General features: G+C 42.8%; 1 protein-coding gene across 2 annotated transcripts in view; it reads left to right on the plus strand.

Annotated features, from left to right (window-relative positions):
• AIFM1 (apoptosis inducing factor mitochondria associated 1) overlaps positions 1–14,936 on the plus strand; it is a 32,276-nt gene extending 17,340 nt beyond the window's left edge. For both annotated transcript variants that reach the window (XM_090265454.1, XM_090265455.1), the window contains exons 7-16: positions 2,270–2,354; positions 2,984–3,060; positions 4,581–4,689; positions 5,687–5,794; positions 6,139–6,227; positions 6,688–6,828; positions 8,667–8,809; positions 10,238–10,362; positions 14,138–14,334; positions 14,669–14,936. In XM_090265454.1, the coding sequence (XP_090121580.1) occupies positions 2,270–2,354; positions 2,984–3,060; positions 4,581–4,689; positions 5,687–5,794; positions 6,139–6,227; positions 6,688–6,828; positions 8,667–8,809; positions 10,238–10,362; positions 14,138–14,334; positions 14,669–14,740 (1,146 nt within the window). In that variant the 3' untranslated portion in view covers positions 14,741–14,936. The remainder of the gene's footprint in view (positions 1–2,269; positions 2,355–2,983; positions 3,061–4,580; positions 4,690–5,686; positions 5,795–6,138; positions 6,228–6,687; positions 6,829–8,666; positions 8,810–10,237; positions 10,363–14,137; positions 14,335–14,668) is intronic.
• The last annotated feature ends 4,293 nt before the right edge of the window (positions 14,937–19,229 follow it).

Genomic DNA, 19,229 nt, shown 5'->3' on the forward strand with positions numbered 1-19,229 from the left:
TTTAAAAGAGAAATGAAATTTAGTTTTGGACTGTTAGGTCTGAAGTGGAATATCTGTGGAGATGTTCTGTGGACAGTTGGATATATGACTGTGATGCTCAGAGGAGGGTTCTGGGCTCAGTGATTCAAGAATTATCCACATATATGTAGGAACTGAAAGCATGCGAGGGGTGAGGTCTCCCATGGAGTTCTGTAGTCAAAAGAGGAGTAGGATAAGGATGAAACCCTGGGAACCTAACTTTTCAGAAGCAGGCTTAAGAAGAGGAGTCTACTAAGTAGACTAGGAAAGAAGTTCAAGGGATGACCCATTTGATTTAGTGGCTCAGATACCAATGTGAAGTTAGAAAAGAGTTGATAAACTACTCTTTCAAAAGGTTTGATTAAGAACAGGGTGATGACAGTTGGACAAAAGCTTGAGGAGGAACTAGAATCAAAGGTGAGACTTTTAGGATGGGGCAGACTTAGGTGGGTGAATGGGTGACTAAGAGGGGAAGGTTCTGGGAGAGAAAGGATGGAATGGGGTGGGGATCAGGCACAGAAACAGAACAGAAAAGATAAGTCATCCCAGAAACTGGAAGAAAGAAAGCAAGGTTTTTATTTTAAGGTTGAGACGTGGGAACCTTATGGGAAGCTGAGGAAGATCACATCTAATGCTTCACTTGTTTTTGCAATAAACTAGGATACCAGGTGGTTGTGTGAGAGTGAGCTGTGTGAAGGTTGAGTAGAGGGATTGGATTGAGGAGGGAGCTTACCCACAACCAATCAAAGGAGCCTAAGGAAGTTACTCATAGTCCTGGCTGGTGTGGCTCAGTGAATTGAGCACTGGCCTGCCAATTGAAGGGTCACTGGTTTGATTCCCAGTCAGGGCACATGCCTGGGTTATGGGCCAGGTCCCTCTCTTTCTCCCTCCTTTCCTCTCTCTCTCTAAAAATCAATAAATAAAATCTTAAAAAAAAGAAGCTACTTATCCCCCCTATCGAAGTGTGTCATTGCTTCCAGAGAGTTTATTTCGATATACCTGTCATATGTTCCTAGAGCCATCTCTGTAGCCCTTATCACACCATTTCTCACTTGATTTCTCATACTTGCTTATAGCGCTTGTTAAATTGTCTTTGCTACTAGACTCTGAAGGCAGAGAAGGTGTCTTGTCTTTCTCACCATTATATCCCCAGCAGTGCCTGACACATAGTAGATGCTTAATAAATATGACTTGACTGAATGGTCTCAAAGCTAGTAAGGAGCAGAGCAGAGATTGGAACCCCAGTCTCTGTGACTCCAAGGCACAAGCTTTTCACCGTAAGAAGGAATAGGGTACAAGGGAATTAGGGGTGCTGACAAGAGAATAGTTTGGATGATCTTACCATTAGCCCAGTTGAGATGGAATAGCCTGCTGGGTAAACAGGAAAAATTGAGAGCAATTATAGCTAAGAGTGGAACTGGGAGAAAGCTGGAAGGATGGAAAGTTGTCACCAAAGACTAGGATATCTGAGGTAGAAGTAGAGGTTAAGCAATAACAAGATCCTGGAGGAGGTTCAGAGGAAAGGTATGAGCTAGGTTCAGAGGTCTTCAGTGAACAGGGAGGAGTGACTAGGAGGTGGCTGGATAACAGTGATTTGTAGGGATATAGGTAGTCCCTCAAAAGGAGATGAGGATACAGGGATCTGGAAGCAGCAGCAGCAGCCAATACCCCCTCCTGGCCTTGTGACAGGGACAAGGGTTGTTCGAATAAACAGTCTTGGGAGGCATCTAAGTTTTCCTGAGGGTTAGAAGTTGGACAGAGAAGCATCCTGTAAAAATGGCAACAATGTAGAAGAGTTGTTAACAAGGAAGTCAGGGTTCTGAAGCACCAAACAGAAAAGTCTGTTTCTGTTCTTCATCTCCACAAACTAAGCAGAAACTTTGGGACTGTAGGGACTTGCTCCAATATTGGCTAATTAGGGAATAAGGGCCATCTGAAGAAACTGAGTACCAAAAACTGTGGTGCCAATGATTATTCAGAAATGGTTTCTTAAGGATTGGTCAACTTAGGTCAAGAACTAATTCTTCTCATTGGGCCAATGGCTTATAGGTACAGGGTTCCTTTTGGGTGCAATGGAAATGATCTGAAATTATAGTGGTGACGGTTGCATAACTTTGTGAATATACTAAAAAGCCACTGAATGCAGCTACACTTTAAAATGGTGGATTTTACATTAAGTGAATTATATCTCAATAAAAGTGTTTTAAGGCTAAATTATCTGTAAATCTTTTTGTGTCTGTGACTGTATCAGGTAGTACAGCTGGATGTGAGAGGCAACATGGTGAAACTTAATGATGGCTCTCATATAACCTATGAAAAGTGCTTGATTGCGACAGGTGAGTATGTCTGGAAGATTATTTTCATTCAAGTTTCAGTATAGAAGTTATTAATTAATCTTACTCTTAAGAACACCAAAACCCAGACTCTGAAGTGGGTGTCTTTATCTTTGTACAAAGCCCAGCTATCTAAGCATCCCATCCACAGTCCTTCTGGATTATCCTTGTTCCTTCCCCAAAAGGCAAGGACGGGTATTAAGGGGGATTACCTTTTTTTACTCTCCCTGATCAGCTCCTTCACTCTATCCTGTGCCCTGAAAGTGAAATATCCTTGTGGGTTCATTGCCCATTCTAATCAGAAATCAAGAAAAGAGACTGAAGCAGTTGTTTAAACAAAGTAGCTGTGCTATCTAGTGAGAAACTAGTGAAAGAGAACCAGGAAGCAAAAAGGGTGGCCTGGTGACCATCTGCGAGGGGCCATTTGAAGAGACACTCTTAAATCTGCTTCTCAAAGGAAATTGATAAAAGCCTGCTGTGAGCGGAGTTGCAGGAAAACAAAGCCTGGAATCCTGTTGCTATTGCTGTGGCACCAGCGGGAATACACACACCACAGGGCCACCTTCGTTTGGGGATAATTTGGGCTAGCTCTTGCTTGTTGGGCTAAAAGCTTTTCCTCCTCTTATTTCTAGGAGGCACTCCAAGAACTCTGTCTGCCATTGATAGGGCTGGAGCAGAAGTGAAGAGTAGAACAACACTTTTCAGAAAGGTAATTGTCTGCTCCAGTGCTTTTGTTGTGTCAGTTTTGAAGAGGTAGCATAACCTTGTGGTCCCCAAGTACCCACCCAGGAATTGGGAATTTTGAGTTGTATTTATGGCTCTTCTAGACACTGGTTATTTGGCCTTGAGCAAGTCACTTCCTCTCTCTGCACCTCAAATACCTCGCTCAAGGGTTTTAAGCTCCTAGGAGAAAAACACATTTGGTGTTTTTATTACTTCCTATGGTTCCTTCTGATTGCCCTTCTATAGTTATCTTTTCCTGATGGATTCGAGTCATCAGAACTCCTGATAGCCTCTTGGCATTCTTCATTGCAAGTACTATAGTGGAGACTTTGGGAAAAAAGTTAAGAGTGCCTAAGTGAAGAAGGAAATAAGGGGTTGTGTCTTTATCACTGTGCTTTTGCTTATGAAAACTGCTGAAATTTTCTAGCCACTGTTAGGGGTATTTGAAAAAAAATGTACTATCCTTTAACTTCTTGGCAGAACAAGTTTTGACGACCTCTGCACTGCTGACATTTTGGGCTGGAAAATTGCTATGAGGAACTGTCCTGTGCATTGTAGGATGTTGAGCAGTGTCCCTGAACTCAGTCCACTAGCTGCAAGCATCACCACCCCACTCCCAGTTGTGAGAGCCAATAATACCAGATGTCTTCTAGGGTAAAGGAGCAAAACTGCCCCCAGTTGAGAACCACTTTTGCTAGAAGGAATGTGACAGTGGAAAAAGAAATGGACATCAGTAACATGGGCTATCCTGAAATGTGGCTTCTATAGTTAATGAATGCTAACAAGCTCTGTGACATTGAGAAAGTCACCTATTCTCTCTGGGCTTCCCTTTTCTGATCATTCAGTTAAAATTATCTTCTGCCCTGGCTAGTGTGGTTCATTGGATTGAGCACCAGCCTGCAAACCAAAGGGTCACCAGTTCAGTTCCCAGTCAGGTCCCTAGTTGGGGGTGCAGAAGAGGCAACAACGCATTAATGTTTCTCTCCCTCTCTTTCTCCCCCCCTTCCTCACTCTCTAAAAATAAATAAATAAAATCTTGAAAAAATATATCTTCTATCAAGCACTTCATATGGACACAGTTTTGTCTTAGGAAGTGCTTTATTTATATATCATCTGTTTTATCTCTCATTATAAAAATCAGCTGTTGCAGTTATTTTCTTCATTTTATAGTAGATGTAACTGAAACATAGAAGGGTAAGTGGCTTGGTGAAGTGACCTGGACAATAAATGGCTAAGTTGGATTTCAAACTCAGGCATTTTAGCTACAAAACCTATTTTCTGGAAGTAATGTTCCAGGTTGTACTTATATGAGAGGCCAGTGCCTCCTATAAGCTATGTAATTCTTTGATATAAAAAGTATTAAAAACACTACTTTAATGCTTGAGCCACTTTATACAAGGAGATTATATGTGCAAATTACTGTCAAAGATTTAGCAGAAAATATTTCCTGGTATTATCCTGTGCCCCTTTGGGAAATCAGTGGACTAAACTGATGTGATCCTGCAGATTGGAGACTTTAGAACCTTAGAAAAGATTTCCCGGGAAGTCAAGTCGATTACGATTATTGGTGGAGGCTTCCTTGGTAGTGAACTGGCCTGTGCTCTTGGCAGAAAAGGTAAGTATTGGGGAGTGACCTCGATTTTTTTTCTGTGGTCTGATATCACATGCTTTGGGGGGGCTCTCACAAATTCCAGAGATGCATTTGCTAGAATCAGTAGAAAAAGTTAGGCTAAGGTTTATGTTGTAAGAACCTAGTTCCAAGCTTAGTTCTGATGAGGGATCCCTTAGTGACCACAAAGCTGCTATCTGAGCAATTGAGCAGCAGTGCTTTCTTTCCTTTCCTCTAGCTTCCAGGCCAACACTCCTTAGAAATAAAATATTAAGGAAACTGAGTTATTAAGATGATAAAGGCACCCTGACTGGTGTGGCTCAGTGGATTGAGTACCAGCCTGCAAACCAAAAGGTCACTGGTTCAATTCCTAGTCAGGGCACGTGCCTGGGTTGTGGACCAGATCCCCACTTGGGAGTGTAGGAGAGGCAGCCTAGTGAAGTATCTATTGCACATTGATCTTTCTTCCTCACTACCTCTCTCTCTAAAAAGAAATAAATAAAATATTTTAAAGAGATGGTAAAAGCAGTGTAAACTACAAAAGTGTACATATCTTTGAAATGCTGCTCCCTGTATAAGTCAAAGACTTCCTTCAGATACACGATGTTTCCCAGCTTGACATATCTGTGAATTCCAGTGTGAATGTTTCATGGCACCCATTTTTCTTAAGCTGTGTGAAATCAGGGCATCTTCTCAGGAGGGTGCTTACTAGTCAAAGGTCCCAAGGCACTTGTGTAAGCCTGAGGTGAGGCCTGAGTGCAAGTGCCCTGAGTTCACACAGTGTGTAATCCAATCCAGGGACAATATTTCTGGCACCTGTTGTATTGGCTTTGTGAATGCCCTCGTTCCTGTCCCAGTGCCCCACAAATAGGAGCACTAGCCTGGGTCAGAACATTGTCCTTTACATAATAACTGGCTGTCTGTGTCCTGCTTCTTTACTTCACTTCCTGTCTTAGGACTGGCTTTTGCCTCTTGCTATACCTACTCTTTTTCCTTTTCCCAGCTCGGGCCTTAGGCACCGAAGTGATCCAACTCTTCCCTGAGAAAGGAAATATGGGAAAGATTCTCCCTGAATACCTCAGCAACTGGACCATGGAAAAAGTCAGACGAGGTAGGGAGACGCTTCCCATTGCTACCACTCTTTCCTTTGAGTTAGGCCTAATGAAATGGTTACTTCTTTGGGAACCCCTTTGACATAAGCAATACCATCCAGCAGATTAAATGTTTCCACCAGTCTCCAGCCAGCCAGGTTCATGCAGGTGTGCTGAACCTGATGCACCAAATTCCCAGAAGTGCTGAAAATAGATTGCGGGTATAGGTTCTTGTGGTTCTCCAAGGTTGCCTGCATATGGGCGATTACTGGTTTTAAGATGGGGTGCCTCTAGTCAGCTTCCCTACTTTTCACAAAGGTGGTAGGCTCACAGGCTCAGCCTCAGGTCTTGTTTGCCTTCACAGAGGGGGTTAAGGTGCTGCCCAATGCTATTGTGCAATCAGTTGGAGTCAGCGGTGGCAAGTTACTCATCAAGCTGAAAGATGGCCGGAAGGTAAGAAGGGGGAGAAAGGCTGCCAGAAGACCTTCGAGCCCGCCCCCTCCCCTTCCTCATTCTTATTCTTTCATTTGATACCAGTAGATTAGTTTTCTTGACAGCTACCTTTAACCTGTCATGACTTTCTGAATGAATTGTCCCTGCATTATAGTAAGAATGATGAGAGCCAGAGTAGACACCTATGACCCACATTCCCATCTCCCTTTCCTATCTTATCACAGATTTTTGAGACCTGACTAGAGTGACTGGTTTCTCTTCAGGTGATATGGGGTATGTGTGTGTGGAAGGGGAGACTTTATGAAATAGAACTTAAGATCTGTTTACCAGAGGTCAGTTAACCAATGACTTTTTAAAAACATCAAGTCCCAATTCTTAATGACATCATATGCAGTTGCTATATTCATAGGCATGCATGGAAACTGTGGTAATTGACTGAATTATTTCTTTTCTTTCTCAGGTAGAAACTGACCACATAGTGGCAGCTGTGGGCCTGGAGCCCAATGTTGAGTTAGCCAAGACTGGAGGATTGGAGATAGATTCAGATTTTGGTGGCTTCCGGGTAAATGCAGAGCTCCAAGCACGTTCTAACATCTGGGTGGTAAGTATGCTACAGCAAAACTAGGCACAGTTCCTTGTCCCCAGCCTAAGAGCAGGTCTGTCCAGTAGGGTACTAAAGCTAATTAGTAGCTTAGTGCAGTAGGTTGGGGGTGTTTGGAGGCCAAGCATAGAGAACAGATACTTATGAACTACTTGATTTACAAGATCAGGTATGGTCTCACAGTGCAAGCTAGTGAAAAAGGAAATGAATGGTGTGCATGCCTACAGAACTAGAGCTCTTCCAGTGCTACTGTTGGCAGCAGCCATCGGCATGACCCTGGTGGGCACAGGCACAGCTTTCAGATGGCTCTGCTGTTACCTCTGCCTGAACGTGAGCGCAGGGATTAGAGGATGAGGCAATTTTATGACATTCTCTAGAAAGGAAAGTTACTCCATTTTCATTTTCCTTGAGAACTATTTTTAGCTGTTTTAAAAAATCTGATGCACAAATAAAATTATAGTATGTAGGAACCATGATGTGATTTCCCCATTGTTAGAGCATTACAAGTGTATTGTGTTTGATTATGGACTCTACAGCTAAGGACATAGGAACTTTGAAGGGTGTTTTCCCTTAAAGCTTTTTTTCTTTTTAAAGATGAAGTGTACTGGGTTTTTTAAAAAAACTTTTTATAAAAGGAAAACATGCTCAATATGGAAGACAGACAATGAAAAAGGGAGAAGTCACCTGTAGCAACCACTGTTTTATTTGTTTGTGTGGTTGTTTTTTTTTTTTTTTTTAATTTTTTTATTTTGGTTTTTCAATTACAGTTGTCCCCTTTTCCCCCAATTTCTCTCCCCCACCCAACCCACCCCCTCTCCCACAATCATATCCCTCCCTGTTGTCCATGTCCATGAGTCTTTCATACAGGCTCTTTAATTAAACCCTTCCCTTACTTATCCCCCTTCTCTCCCTCTCTGTGTGGTTGTTTTTTGGTGTATTTCCTTCCCTTAATTTTATTGTGCACAGGTTTTTTTCTTTTGTTGTAGACAGTCATAGCAAGCATACCATGTATAAATATTTATATTCTTTTCTTTTTCACTTAACATTATAATGTATTTTCCACATTGCTTCAGATTCTATAAACAGTTTAATGTCTGTATAATATTCCATGAAGTGGATTTTATAGTCTGTTTCAGTATTGCTCATGTGTTGCATTTTAGGGAAGTCTGGGGGAATCTGAATAGCCACAAAGGTGAGCAAAGGGTTGGAGAGCTCACATGCCCCTCTTTCGTGAAGCTGGCTCATTGACCTCCACCTGTGGGTTCTCCTTGTAACAGTGGCTCACTTAATTTGTACCTCTCACATGGCACATTTCTTGTTTGCATCACACTGCAGTAAGGAGCAGTGCTGCACCTTCTTCAACTAGGTTATACACTCCTTGGGGCAAGGTTCATGCCAGGTTTGTCTCAGCAACCCAGACATTACAATGCTTTGTACAGAATAAGTCTCTATAGGTTTTTGTTGAATGAATGAATAGTGAATAACCAAAAAACTCTTTATCTTGCAAAAGATTTCTAGGTAGGAGGCACTCACATCTAAAAACTGCTTCCACACATAGGAGAGAATATTCTGCAAATCATGGTTATTAAATATCCTATCTCTATTAAGGCAGAATAAGAAAAAATAAGTATGAGCTAGAGCATAGAAGCATAGAATAGTTTTTGAAAAATGGAATCTCAACTATTTTTGATACTGTACAGTATATATGATTCTGGCTTGTAGATAGAAAACATTAATTAGTTGACATCATCAGTGTTTTTTTGAGCCCCAAAAGTTTCTGTTCTGTCTTTAACTTGGTTGTTTTATCATGTGCTCACATAATGTATTTGTCTCCAAAGGCAGGAGATGCCGCGTGCTTCTATGATATAAAGTTGGGTAGGAGGCGGGTAGAGCACCATGATCATGCTGTTGTGAGTGGAAGATTGGCTGGAGAAAATATGACTGGAGCTGCTAAGCCATACTGGCATCAGTCAATGTTCTGGTAATAGTTTTGTGCTTGAGGACTGAACTGATTTGAACATAGAATTAATTGAACCACAGTTATGGTTTGGTTTCCTTGTGGGTCAGTTAATTTTATATGGGGATGGGATTCCAACTCCTGCCTGCACATTCTACCCCAGAGCAGCCTTCTGGTAAAAGGGTTCCATTTGGCATAACTTAAACTACCTGAATGAATGGAGAAGGCATCAGCAGCACTTCTGTTAAAATCGCTCAGAGTTCAAACTATAATAGGTGGTACAAAAGTGTACTCTTAGGTATAGACAGCAGTATATTTTAATTTGTTCATTGCTGCTAACCCTAATGAGCCTTACATGCTGACATAAAAGGCAGCCCACTCATTGGTAACCCTTAAGATCGAGCATTCAAAGTCAGGCATAATATCGGCAGTTCTCTGGATAGCAAAAAGCAGTGGATGTTCCTGAGTACTGGAGCTGGCCGCATTTGCCACACTCTCATCTTGTTGGTTTAAAAGATGGGGTACATAAAAAGCCTGAAGGTTCCAGAAACCTCTTAAGGGAAATTCTCAGCTGATGAGAATACATTTTAGGATGATCACACAATTTTATGAATGGGCAGCAAAACCATAGCAGATGGATCTCAGGGTCAATACATATGGGTTAATGCAGTTAGGAAAAAATTAGTCCATAGCTATACAATTATCTGCTAGGTCCCAGAAACAGAAAGCAAGAAGTCATTGTAGTCTGTTCCTTGAAAACACCAGTCCAGTGAGCTTCTGTGGCCAAGAAGATAACAAAATGTAGAGCACCAGAAACAAAACAGCTCAACTACCCAAGATGATTACAAAACTATGGTGTGTCTGTGCTGTAAATACTCTGTGAAGTACCTAGCATATTAAGAACAGATGATGATGATTGGGAAGCTTTCCAAGAATAGTTAAAATAAAATGACCAAGTGGGTGAAGGTGCCTCTTTATAGAAAGCATTCTGACCTTAGAAAATGAAGGCTAAGAGGAAATACTGTCAGTTAATGAAACCATAAAATATCTCAGATTCTGAATTCCATAAATATGGATCATTCTTTAAAGCTTCTAAAAGGCAGCTTTAGGGCAAGTTAAAGGAAGGTAGTGAATAGTAAATGTGGGGAACCCATCACTCCCAAAATGTTGTATGCTATAAAAGCACAACTAAATTGAAGGAAGTAGAATATTGTATGGATATGTGATACATATAATGGCTTCTTAAGGAAAATAAAAGTTGCTTAGAAGAATCATGCTTTCTCATAATTGTTCCCAAGTGCCCTAGGAGGAGACAGAACAAGTTGGCATTTCTCTCGATATCACACAAAGTTCTTTGGTTGGCGTAAAAGTGCAGTGTCTTAGAAAAAATGTCCTACTTTGTTATTCTTTATAGTCCTGCAACAGAACACCCTCTTCTATCTCGTTCCTTAGGAGTGATTTGGGCCCTGATGTTGGCTATGAAGCTATTGGTCTTGTGGACAGTAGTTTGCCCACAGTTGGGGTTTTTGCGAAAGCATCTGCACAAGACAACCCAAAATCTGCCACAGAGCAGTCAGGTAAGGAAGGCCAACCACTTCCCTTGGAAGGGTGTTGAGAAGCAGTGGTCCACATTTTCCTGAACAAGGGGTTTCTGGATTGGCTGGGGAGGATTGGCAGTGAAAGCCTCTCTTCACGTGTGCTTTAAAATAAACTAAACCCAACATGCCTCACTCTTTAGTGGTCTGAGAGCTGGCAAAGTCAGGGATCCTGGGCAAGGCAGAGGCACAGCTATGGTGGGTCTCCATCCTAGACTCTGGACAGTGACTAGCTCAACTACTCCATTGTTTAGTCTCTAGGGAATAGGAAGACCTACATGGTAAAGGAAACCTGAACTTGTAAGATGTTTTTTGTTTCATTTTGTTTTGTTTTTTTTCTTCTTCTTCCTGCTAATCCCTGAAACTAGGCCTGAGAGCCTTAGGTTAGGTCCTGCTATCCTCCAGAGGCCCCGGGTAGTAAATAAGTGGGCAGAGTAATTCTTGAGCTACCTCTAATTCCATTTATCAGATCTTAATGCCAGGTTTTCTTTAGATGGGAGGCATCTCTCTCAGAATGAATTTCTCTCCCACATATATCTTTCATTAACTCCTAGGCCTATTCTCTCTCCCTTCTGTGACCTTGGCTGAAGCTATTTAACCCCCATGTCCTCTTGTCAGAGGTATTTCAAGGACAAGTTGCTCTTTAAGTAGGAGAAAACAGGACATTATACAGATATTTAGATCGTTTTTCTGTGTAATCCAACCAAGTTGATTATATATACTCCCTACTTAATTCAGACCTCTCCTGGGAAGTGGATCCCGGAGAGGGACCTAGGGACTTAAAAAACTCCAGGTCATTACTCTGTCCACTGGGCAGCATTACTTGGAACTTGGTTGTTTTCAGAAGACAAGATGCCCACTCCCCATGCCACCCCTGCCCCCACCCTCACCAGGAGGAAACACGTCCACTGTCGTTTCCCACATGGAAATGCCTTCTCCTGCTTTGGCCAGAGTGTCTCTTATGGTAGCACTATATAATAGAACTCTCCACTAGGATAGCATTGTTTTGTCTGTGCTCTGTCTAATACATTTGCCACTAGCCACATGTGGCTGTTTAGCACTTGCATTGTAGCTAGTGTAAATGAGGAACTGAATTTTACATTTTATCTAATTTTAAATAAAGTATTTTGAAATTTAATAAATTTTAACTAGAATAGTTATTTGTGGCTAGTGCTACTATACTGGACCATGTAACTCTAGAATGTTTCTCAGAGAACAGGACCAGTCTTTTGCAATTTTTTAAAGTACATTTTATTGATTATGCTGTTACAGTTGTCCCAATTTTTTTTCCCTTTGCTCCCTTCCACCCACTACCCTTCTTCCCCCCAGCAGTCCCACCCTCCTTAGTTCATGTCCATGGGTCGTGCATATAAGTTCTTTGGCTTCACCCTTTCCTATATTATTCTTAACTTCCCCCTGTCTATTTTGTACCAACCGACTATGCTTCTTAGTCCCTGCACCATTTCCCCATTTCTCCTCCTCCCCCCTCCCAGCTGATAACCCTCCAAATAATCCCCATACCTATGATTCTGTTACTGTTCTGGTTTGCTTAGTTGGATTTTGTTTTTACTTTTTAGATTCAGTTGTTGATAGTTGTGAGTTTGTTGTCATTTTAATGTTCATAGATTTGATCTTCTTTTTCTTAAATAAATCCCTTTAACATTTCCTATAATAAGGGCTTGGTGATGATGAACTCCTTTAGCTTTACCTTGTCTGGGAAGCACTTTTATCTGTCCTTCCATTCTAAATTATAGCTTTGCTGGATAGAGTAATCTTGGTTGTAGGTCTCTGCTTTTCACCACTTTGAATACTTCTTGCCAGTCACTTCTTTTCTGCAAAGTTTCTTTTGAGAAATCAGCTGTAAGTCTTATAGGCACCCCTTTGTAGGTAACTCTCTTTTCTCTTGCTGCTTTTAAGATTCTCCCTTTATCTTTAACCTTTGGCATTTTAATGATGATGTGTCATGGTGTGGGTCCTCTGTGAGTCTAGCTTCTTTGGAACTCTCTGTGCTTTTTGGACTTGTATGTCTATTTCCTTCACCGAATTAGGGAAGTTTTCATTCATTGTTTTTTCACGTAAGCTTTCAATTTCTTGCCTTTCCTCTTCTCCTTCTGGTACCCCTATGATTAGGATGTTGGTATGTTTAAAGTCCCAGAGGTTCCTAAACCTCTCCTCATTTTTTCCCAATTCTTGTTTCTTCATTATGTACTGGTTGACTATTTATTTCTTCCTTATGTTCCAAATCGTTGATTTGAACCCCAGCTTCCTTCCCTTCACCATTGATTTTGTGTAGATTTTCCTTCATTTCACTTAGCCTAGCTTTCACTTCTTCCCTTATGTGCTTGCCATACTCAATCATGCCTGTCAAGTCTGTGAACATCGTTATTACCAGAGTTTTGAACTCTGCGTCTGTTAGGTTGGCTATCTCCTCATTGCTTAGTTCTCCCACTGGAACCTTGATATGCTTCCCCTTGATCTTCTCTGTCTCCTCAACTTGACAGGCTCTTATGTTTGCCTCTATGTCTTAGGTAGACCTGTTGCACCTATTATGTTGTAAGGGGCAAAGCCTTAGGTACTCGTCAGTGCGGGGCAACCCATTTCACCTTGTGGCACTGTATGTGGGGGAGGGGTCAGAGAGGGAACAATGCTGCTTGGTCAGCACTTGCTCCTTTTCCAGGAACTTCTCCTGCTTCCTGTATGGGACTGGCACCCCTCTAGCTGTTGCCCTGGCCGTCGTACCCAGAATGCGTCGGTCTATGGACTTCCTAGGATCATGGGGGCCCTCTAAACAAATGGACTCTGCTGAGAGACCAGCAGTTTCTTCTGTCACCTCAAGCCCCACTGGTTTTCACAGTCAGAAGCAATGAAGCTTTATTTTCCCCAGTGCTGGCATTGGAACCATGAGCTGCATGGTCTGGTCTGGGGCTGGGATCACTCCCCAGGTGTCCCTCCTGACTTTTATAATGTATGACTGCACTTTCTGCCAGCTGGCCACAGCTACTGCCTTGCTGCTGCTGCCACACCACATCCTCTCCACCCCAGCTCCACCCCTCCTACCTGTCTGAATGAGTATTATTTCTTTATATCTTTGTTGGACTTCCATACAGTTTGATTTTCTGGTAGTCCTGGTTGTTTTTAGTTTTGAGGTAGCTGTATTCCTTATGGTCGTGGAGGGAGGCAAAGTGTGTATACCTACTCCTTCTTGGCTGAAAATCTTTTCTGCAATTTGAAGAGCTCCAGATACCAGAAAATATCCATAGCATAAGTTTAAAATGAGATAGTAAAGGAGGGAAGTTTATAGTTAGACTTATGTAGTGCCCATGAGCTGGCAAGGAACAGCTTTCATTGCCTTTGTTAATAAAGAGGAGTCGAAGAAGGCCAGGTTTCACTGAGAGGGCATAGAAAAATCATCTAGAAGCAGCTTGAAGCAGGCATCAAAGGACACTTTCCTCCCCTGGATGGTGTGGTTCAGTGGATTGAGCGCCAGCCTGCAGACCAAAAGATTGCTGGTTTGATTCCCAGTCAGGGCACATGCCTGGGTTGTTGGCCAGGTCCCCCAGTTGGGGGTGTAAGGGGGCAACTAATCGGTGTATCTCTTGCACATCATGTTTCTCTCCCTCTCTTTCTCCCTTCTTTCCTCTTTATGTAAAAATAAATAAAATCTTTTTAAAAATGGAAGACACTTTCCTTCTAGAATTTTCCAGGCTCATACTTACTGTGTTTTGTTTTGACTGTTTGTTTTGGGGGCTGGCCACAGGGACTGGTATCCGATCAGAGAGTGAGACAGAGTTGGAGGCCTCAGAAATCACCATTCCTCCCAGCAACTCTGCAGTCCCCCAGGCCCCTGCTGAAGGGGAGGACTATGGCAAAGGTGTCATCTTCTACCTCAGGGACAAAGTGGTGGTGGGAATTGTGCTGTGGAACATCTTCAACCGAATGCCAATAGCAAGGAAGGTAAGTGCGTGCCAGAGCTGTTAGAGTAAGATGGGAGATGCAAGCCAAAAAAAAAAAAAAAAAAAAAAAAAAAAAAAAAAAAAAAAAAACGCTCTTGTGACTTCTTTTCATCAGGTACCCTGGTCAGGTATAATTTGACCAGGCATTCAGGTTAGATTGTACCTGAGCAGAACAAAGATGTAGCCTTGGCTCTTTCACTTGGGATCTGGCTGGGTGGCCTGGGAGTTGGCACACACTCATTTGGGGTTAGTAGAAAGCTTTTCCCACAACTCCCTCCCATTGTGCACCCCGGCCAGAATGCAGTAGTTTGACCCACTGTTCCTCTCTCCCTCAGATCATTAAGGATGGTGAGCAACATGAAGATCTCAATGAAGTAGCTAAACTATTCAACATTCATGAAGACTGAAACCCCCTAGTGGAATAGGCAAGCACTTTGCTGTCCCTGACAGCAGCTCGGATGACTAAAGGAGCATTTTTTTATTCAGCAGACTTCCTCTGTGTGTGTGAGTGTGAATGGTCATGTCCTTTGTGAATATTTCAACAATGTAGGCAAATTCTTAATGTTTACATCATTAAATAAAATCTGATTCTTCTAAATTAAATTCTGTTCTCTTGGAAAGGGAACGGGTGGGTGAAGGGAGAAAATCTGTGCATATCAGAGAGCAAGCAAATTGGAGCTGCTACCAAATGTGTGATTTTCTCAGCCTTGTATTCCCTGCTCCACACTCTAAACTCCTTTCGGTTCCCCAAACTTCTGTCTCACTCCTGTGGACCTCTCTGTGTGCACCAGCTATGGCCTCTGCCCACAGTGCTTGACCCCTTTCCCCTCCACTGGGGTAGGTCCTGGTCTCTCTGAAGACTTTCCTGACCCTTCAAGCCTGTTCCTTGCTTATGTCTCCCTGCTGGTCTGCAGCTTCCTGGAAGATGGAATCGTGGATCTAATATCTTGATCCTGGTTATATCTCCAGAGCTTAGTGTAGAGTCTGGCTCACAGTAGATGCTAAGTAAATCATTGTTGAATAAGCGAGCACATAAACAAATGGAATAGACTCTGCTTTACCTGGAACAGCACCTGTATGTGACACCACCCACCCCACCTACCCCTATCCCAGAACTGAATAGGTCCCTGGCAGGGGGCAGGTAGGCAGAAAGGGCATTTACTGCAATAAGAGACAAAGGTTCAGAGATCTAGAACTTTGTGGCTAAACCTGGAGACTCTTTGAGGCATCATGATCTCTTGACTCTTGTACCCATTGTCCCCAACACTAAAAATCTGCTCTCTCCTAATCCCTTTTTATCTAAGATAGGTTCATGGGCATACCTCACTTTATAGATGATTTCCTGGAGATAGAAGTCAGAATTCCATAAGTCAACTCATTTTTTTTTTGCATTTCAAATTACTTAAACTTTTAAAAATAAAATATTTCAATTAAGAGGAAATTTTTAGTACTTTTAGGAGTCCAATTGTGAATCATTTTGTAAAGAAAATTATGACCAGTCTAGATTTTTTTAAATATTGAATTTGTTTAAAGGGAGTTAGAGCTACAATGAAATCCCTTTTGAACACTAGAATGGACCAATGTCCACTTTACAAATGAATTGTCGTTGGCAGCCGTCCGTCTCGAGAGACGATGGTGTAGCTTCTTAAGTGTCTATCTGCACCGCCGAGAATGGCTGTGCAGTCCGACTCGGGAGTGACACGGTATCTGTCTCCTCCCGTGTTGAATCGACATCTTGCGATGACGCTGGAGTGTCCTCTCCAGCGAAGCTGAAGCTACAGAGCCTGGGCAGGGTGATATGGAGGGTCTGCTGTTGCCCATGCAGCAGACCCCCCCTCTCTTCGCAGCTGAAGGGTCCAAGGGAAAGACGGAGTCAATACAGCTTGGCTTCAGGTGCGCCGCAGGAGTTCCCGGTGTTGATTACAATGTCAAACCGCCTTAGGGACTCCGGCTCCGGATTTTCTGTCGGGGTTTACTCCCTTAGCCTTTCCCCTGAAGAGGTATGCCGCAAGGCAGCGGAGGTTTTTTGGAGTCAGAGTTTTCCTTCTCTGATGTGCCCTGACTGGAAGATCGAACCAGCGACACTTAGCTCGCAGGCCGACGCTCAATCCACTGAGCCAAATGAATTGTACTAGAACGATTTATGCTATATATATATAGGTTTGGTGAAATAAACCTGACATATGACATATCCAAAACTGTAAGCAGAAAACTCATCTAGTATCTTGTGAGATAGGATTAGTACAGTAATAATTGTTGCTTACAAAGATGGTGGCAAGATACTGAAGTGTTTCACAAATCATTTCAAGAAAGATCTAATTGTAATTTATCTTGTTTTAGCACTATGTAAAATTTAGTTTAATTCTTTGACAGTTGTGATCCTTGTATGGAATGTCACTATAATTCAGTTAATTAAAATGAAATAATCTAATCAGTATTCATTGAGTGCCTACTATGAGCCAGGTGGATATCAGAAGAGGAAGATGGAGAAAACATGGCCACCTCTCTTAAGAAACTCCTGGTGTCGGTGAAGAAGGCAAACGTGTGCACGCAGAAGTATGATATAGTGAAATGTGTCCATAGAAAGATACACAAAGTACTATGGACACACCAAAAACAGAGGTCAACCAGAGCATCCATCCTTAGTCAACCACTACTTCCTAAAGCATCAATCAGTCCATGCCCCCCACACCCAACCCTACCGTCCTTGTTGAAGAACATATAGTGACTACCTGTCACCAATCACATGAAGTCCAAATTCTTCCATAGTGCTCCTGATCTCAGCCCACTCTGCTCTGTGCAGTCTCCTTTCCCATGACTTCATACGCATGTGTGCATGCACATGTACACATCTGGTTTATTGCCACTTGTAAACTTGTTCATGCTATTCACATCTGGAACACCATCCCTATTCTGTTCTACCTATCCAAATCCTGCTCATCTTTCAAGGCCCAAATGAAATCCCACTTTGGTGATGTGGTATGAGCTGGACTAGTGCCTGTGAATGATTTCATCTCTGAACTCCAATTGCACTTACGGCCTTTGAATTTGATTGTTCTTTAAGTCATTCTCTGCATTACTAGTTCTCATTGCCTAAATTGATCACAAGCTATCCCAGAGCAGATACTTTTTGTCTCAGGATGGGGATAACATGCTCCACCCCCCAAATGCTGGCAAATGCTGAGCAAGTGCTTGGTTCCTTGGTTGGATGATGCTAGATAATGGCTTACTGTGAAAATGAGCCTCTGCCGTGCAGCCTCTGTTCTCTATAATCCAGGTTATGAGACTCCTATCACTTCACCCACTGCTGTAACTTGCTACTTAAACCAAGGATCACAGGGACCAATTTCTGACTACAGATGAGCAGTGCCAGTTGAGGTTTGGCCCTCGACAACCAGTCTGTAATTAGCTGGGCCACAGCACAGTGCAGAACAGGGCTAGTCACACCCTGCAAAGAAGAGTTGGGGCTCTGCCAAAATATCAAGCATTTGGAACCCACCCATTCCACTTTAACCTCATGTTTCTTTGCCGTTTTACAAATGCTATCCTATGGCACCACAGCACCTCTTCATGATGGTACTGGCCTTTGCCTGGCCACCTGCAAGGCACAGCAGGAGATGTTCTCATACTTCAGCTAGAGAGATGGACCTGAGGGAAGGAAGTGTGTTTGATTGGAAAGAGGTCAGAATAAGCCTCTTAGAGGATGAGGGCAACATATGTGACTTTGTTGTTGTTGTTTTTATTAACAGGGCCTGTTTTGGAGACAAAACTAAAGCAGAAAAGGATGGGGGTGGGGAATCCACAGTGACCTATTGCAGGCTGCTTCCTTGAAGGAAAATCAACCCCTCTAGAGACTCATTTATACAAAGGAACCCTCCCCTCCCTTCCACCACTACCCCGCCCCTTTCCCCACTCCTCTCAAGTTTGGCTGTGGCAATAACCCCTCTCCTTCCCTGACTCCACCTAAAGCTAGGCACTCTTGTTGCCCTAGAGGTCATTGGGACTCAATCCCAGTGCCTTGCTCTCTGAGGAGAGGGAAAGCCCTGGTGGGCCCAGAGGTGAAGCAGGACTGCCTCTGGCCCTTTTCCCATCTTATCAGGGAATTTCTGGCAGGCACAGACGCATGTACACAAAACCAGAGAGATACACAGCCCAAGCCAGTTATGACGTCCCCCTGTCTGGCTGGTTCTACAGATGTGTGTGACTAGGTCAGAGTGCAGGGAGGGTCTAAATATTTAGATACTGAACTGCCGGGCCGTGGTAGGAAAGCAGGGATCATCTCAAAAATGAACATTTTGAAAAAGAGAAACTCAGCCCCTGACATCCAGAAGCTGACCAGGGACAAGGCTAGGCCTTGGTGTTGCTACAAACTGGACTGGTGCTCACCACTAAGCCTGGATGTTCTGCTGAACATAAATAGATTCATGACATTACCATCATATGAGACTTCTCTGACTGTGATGGACCTAGACAAAGAAAAGAGTACTTCATAATCATGTGTAAACACAGACAAAAACATGAACATTGCTCACATCATAGAAATGATCAAATACACCCTCCCCTTTCCTGACTAATCTGAGCGACTGCTGCCTCCTTACCAGTGACAGCATTAGCTTCACTCTAGTCTGTCCTCCTAATGGATAAGATTTATTTAATAAGATAATCATTGACTTTCCCTGCTTCCTGAGATCATCCAATCCAGAGCAAATCCCAGCTTCCTTAAACCCTCCCAAAATCACCCAGGCCAGTTCAAATTCTATTAAGTCCTTTTTAGCACCATCTTCCAGAGATACCCCGTGGTTCCCCACGGTGTGCATTCCCCCTCCTTGCAGTGAGCATAAACCCAACTTGTTCAACCTTAAGAGCGTCCTAGTAGTGTTCTCTGACTGATAGGCA

This window comes from Furipterus horrens, unplaced genomic scaffold (genome assembly GCF_987537825.1).
Source record: "Furipterus horrens unplaced genomic scaffold, mFurHor1.1.pri manual_scaffold_17, whole genome shotgun sequence".
Taxonomy (NCBI): Eukaryota; Metazoa; Chordata; class Mammalia; order Chiroptera; family Furipteridae; genus Furipterus; species Furipterus horrens.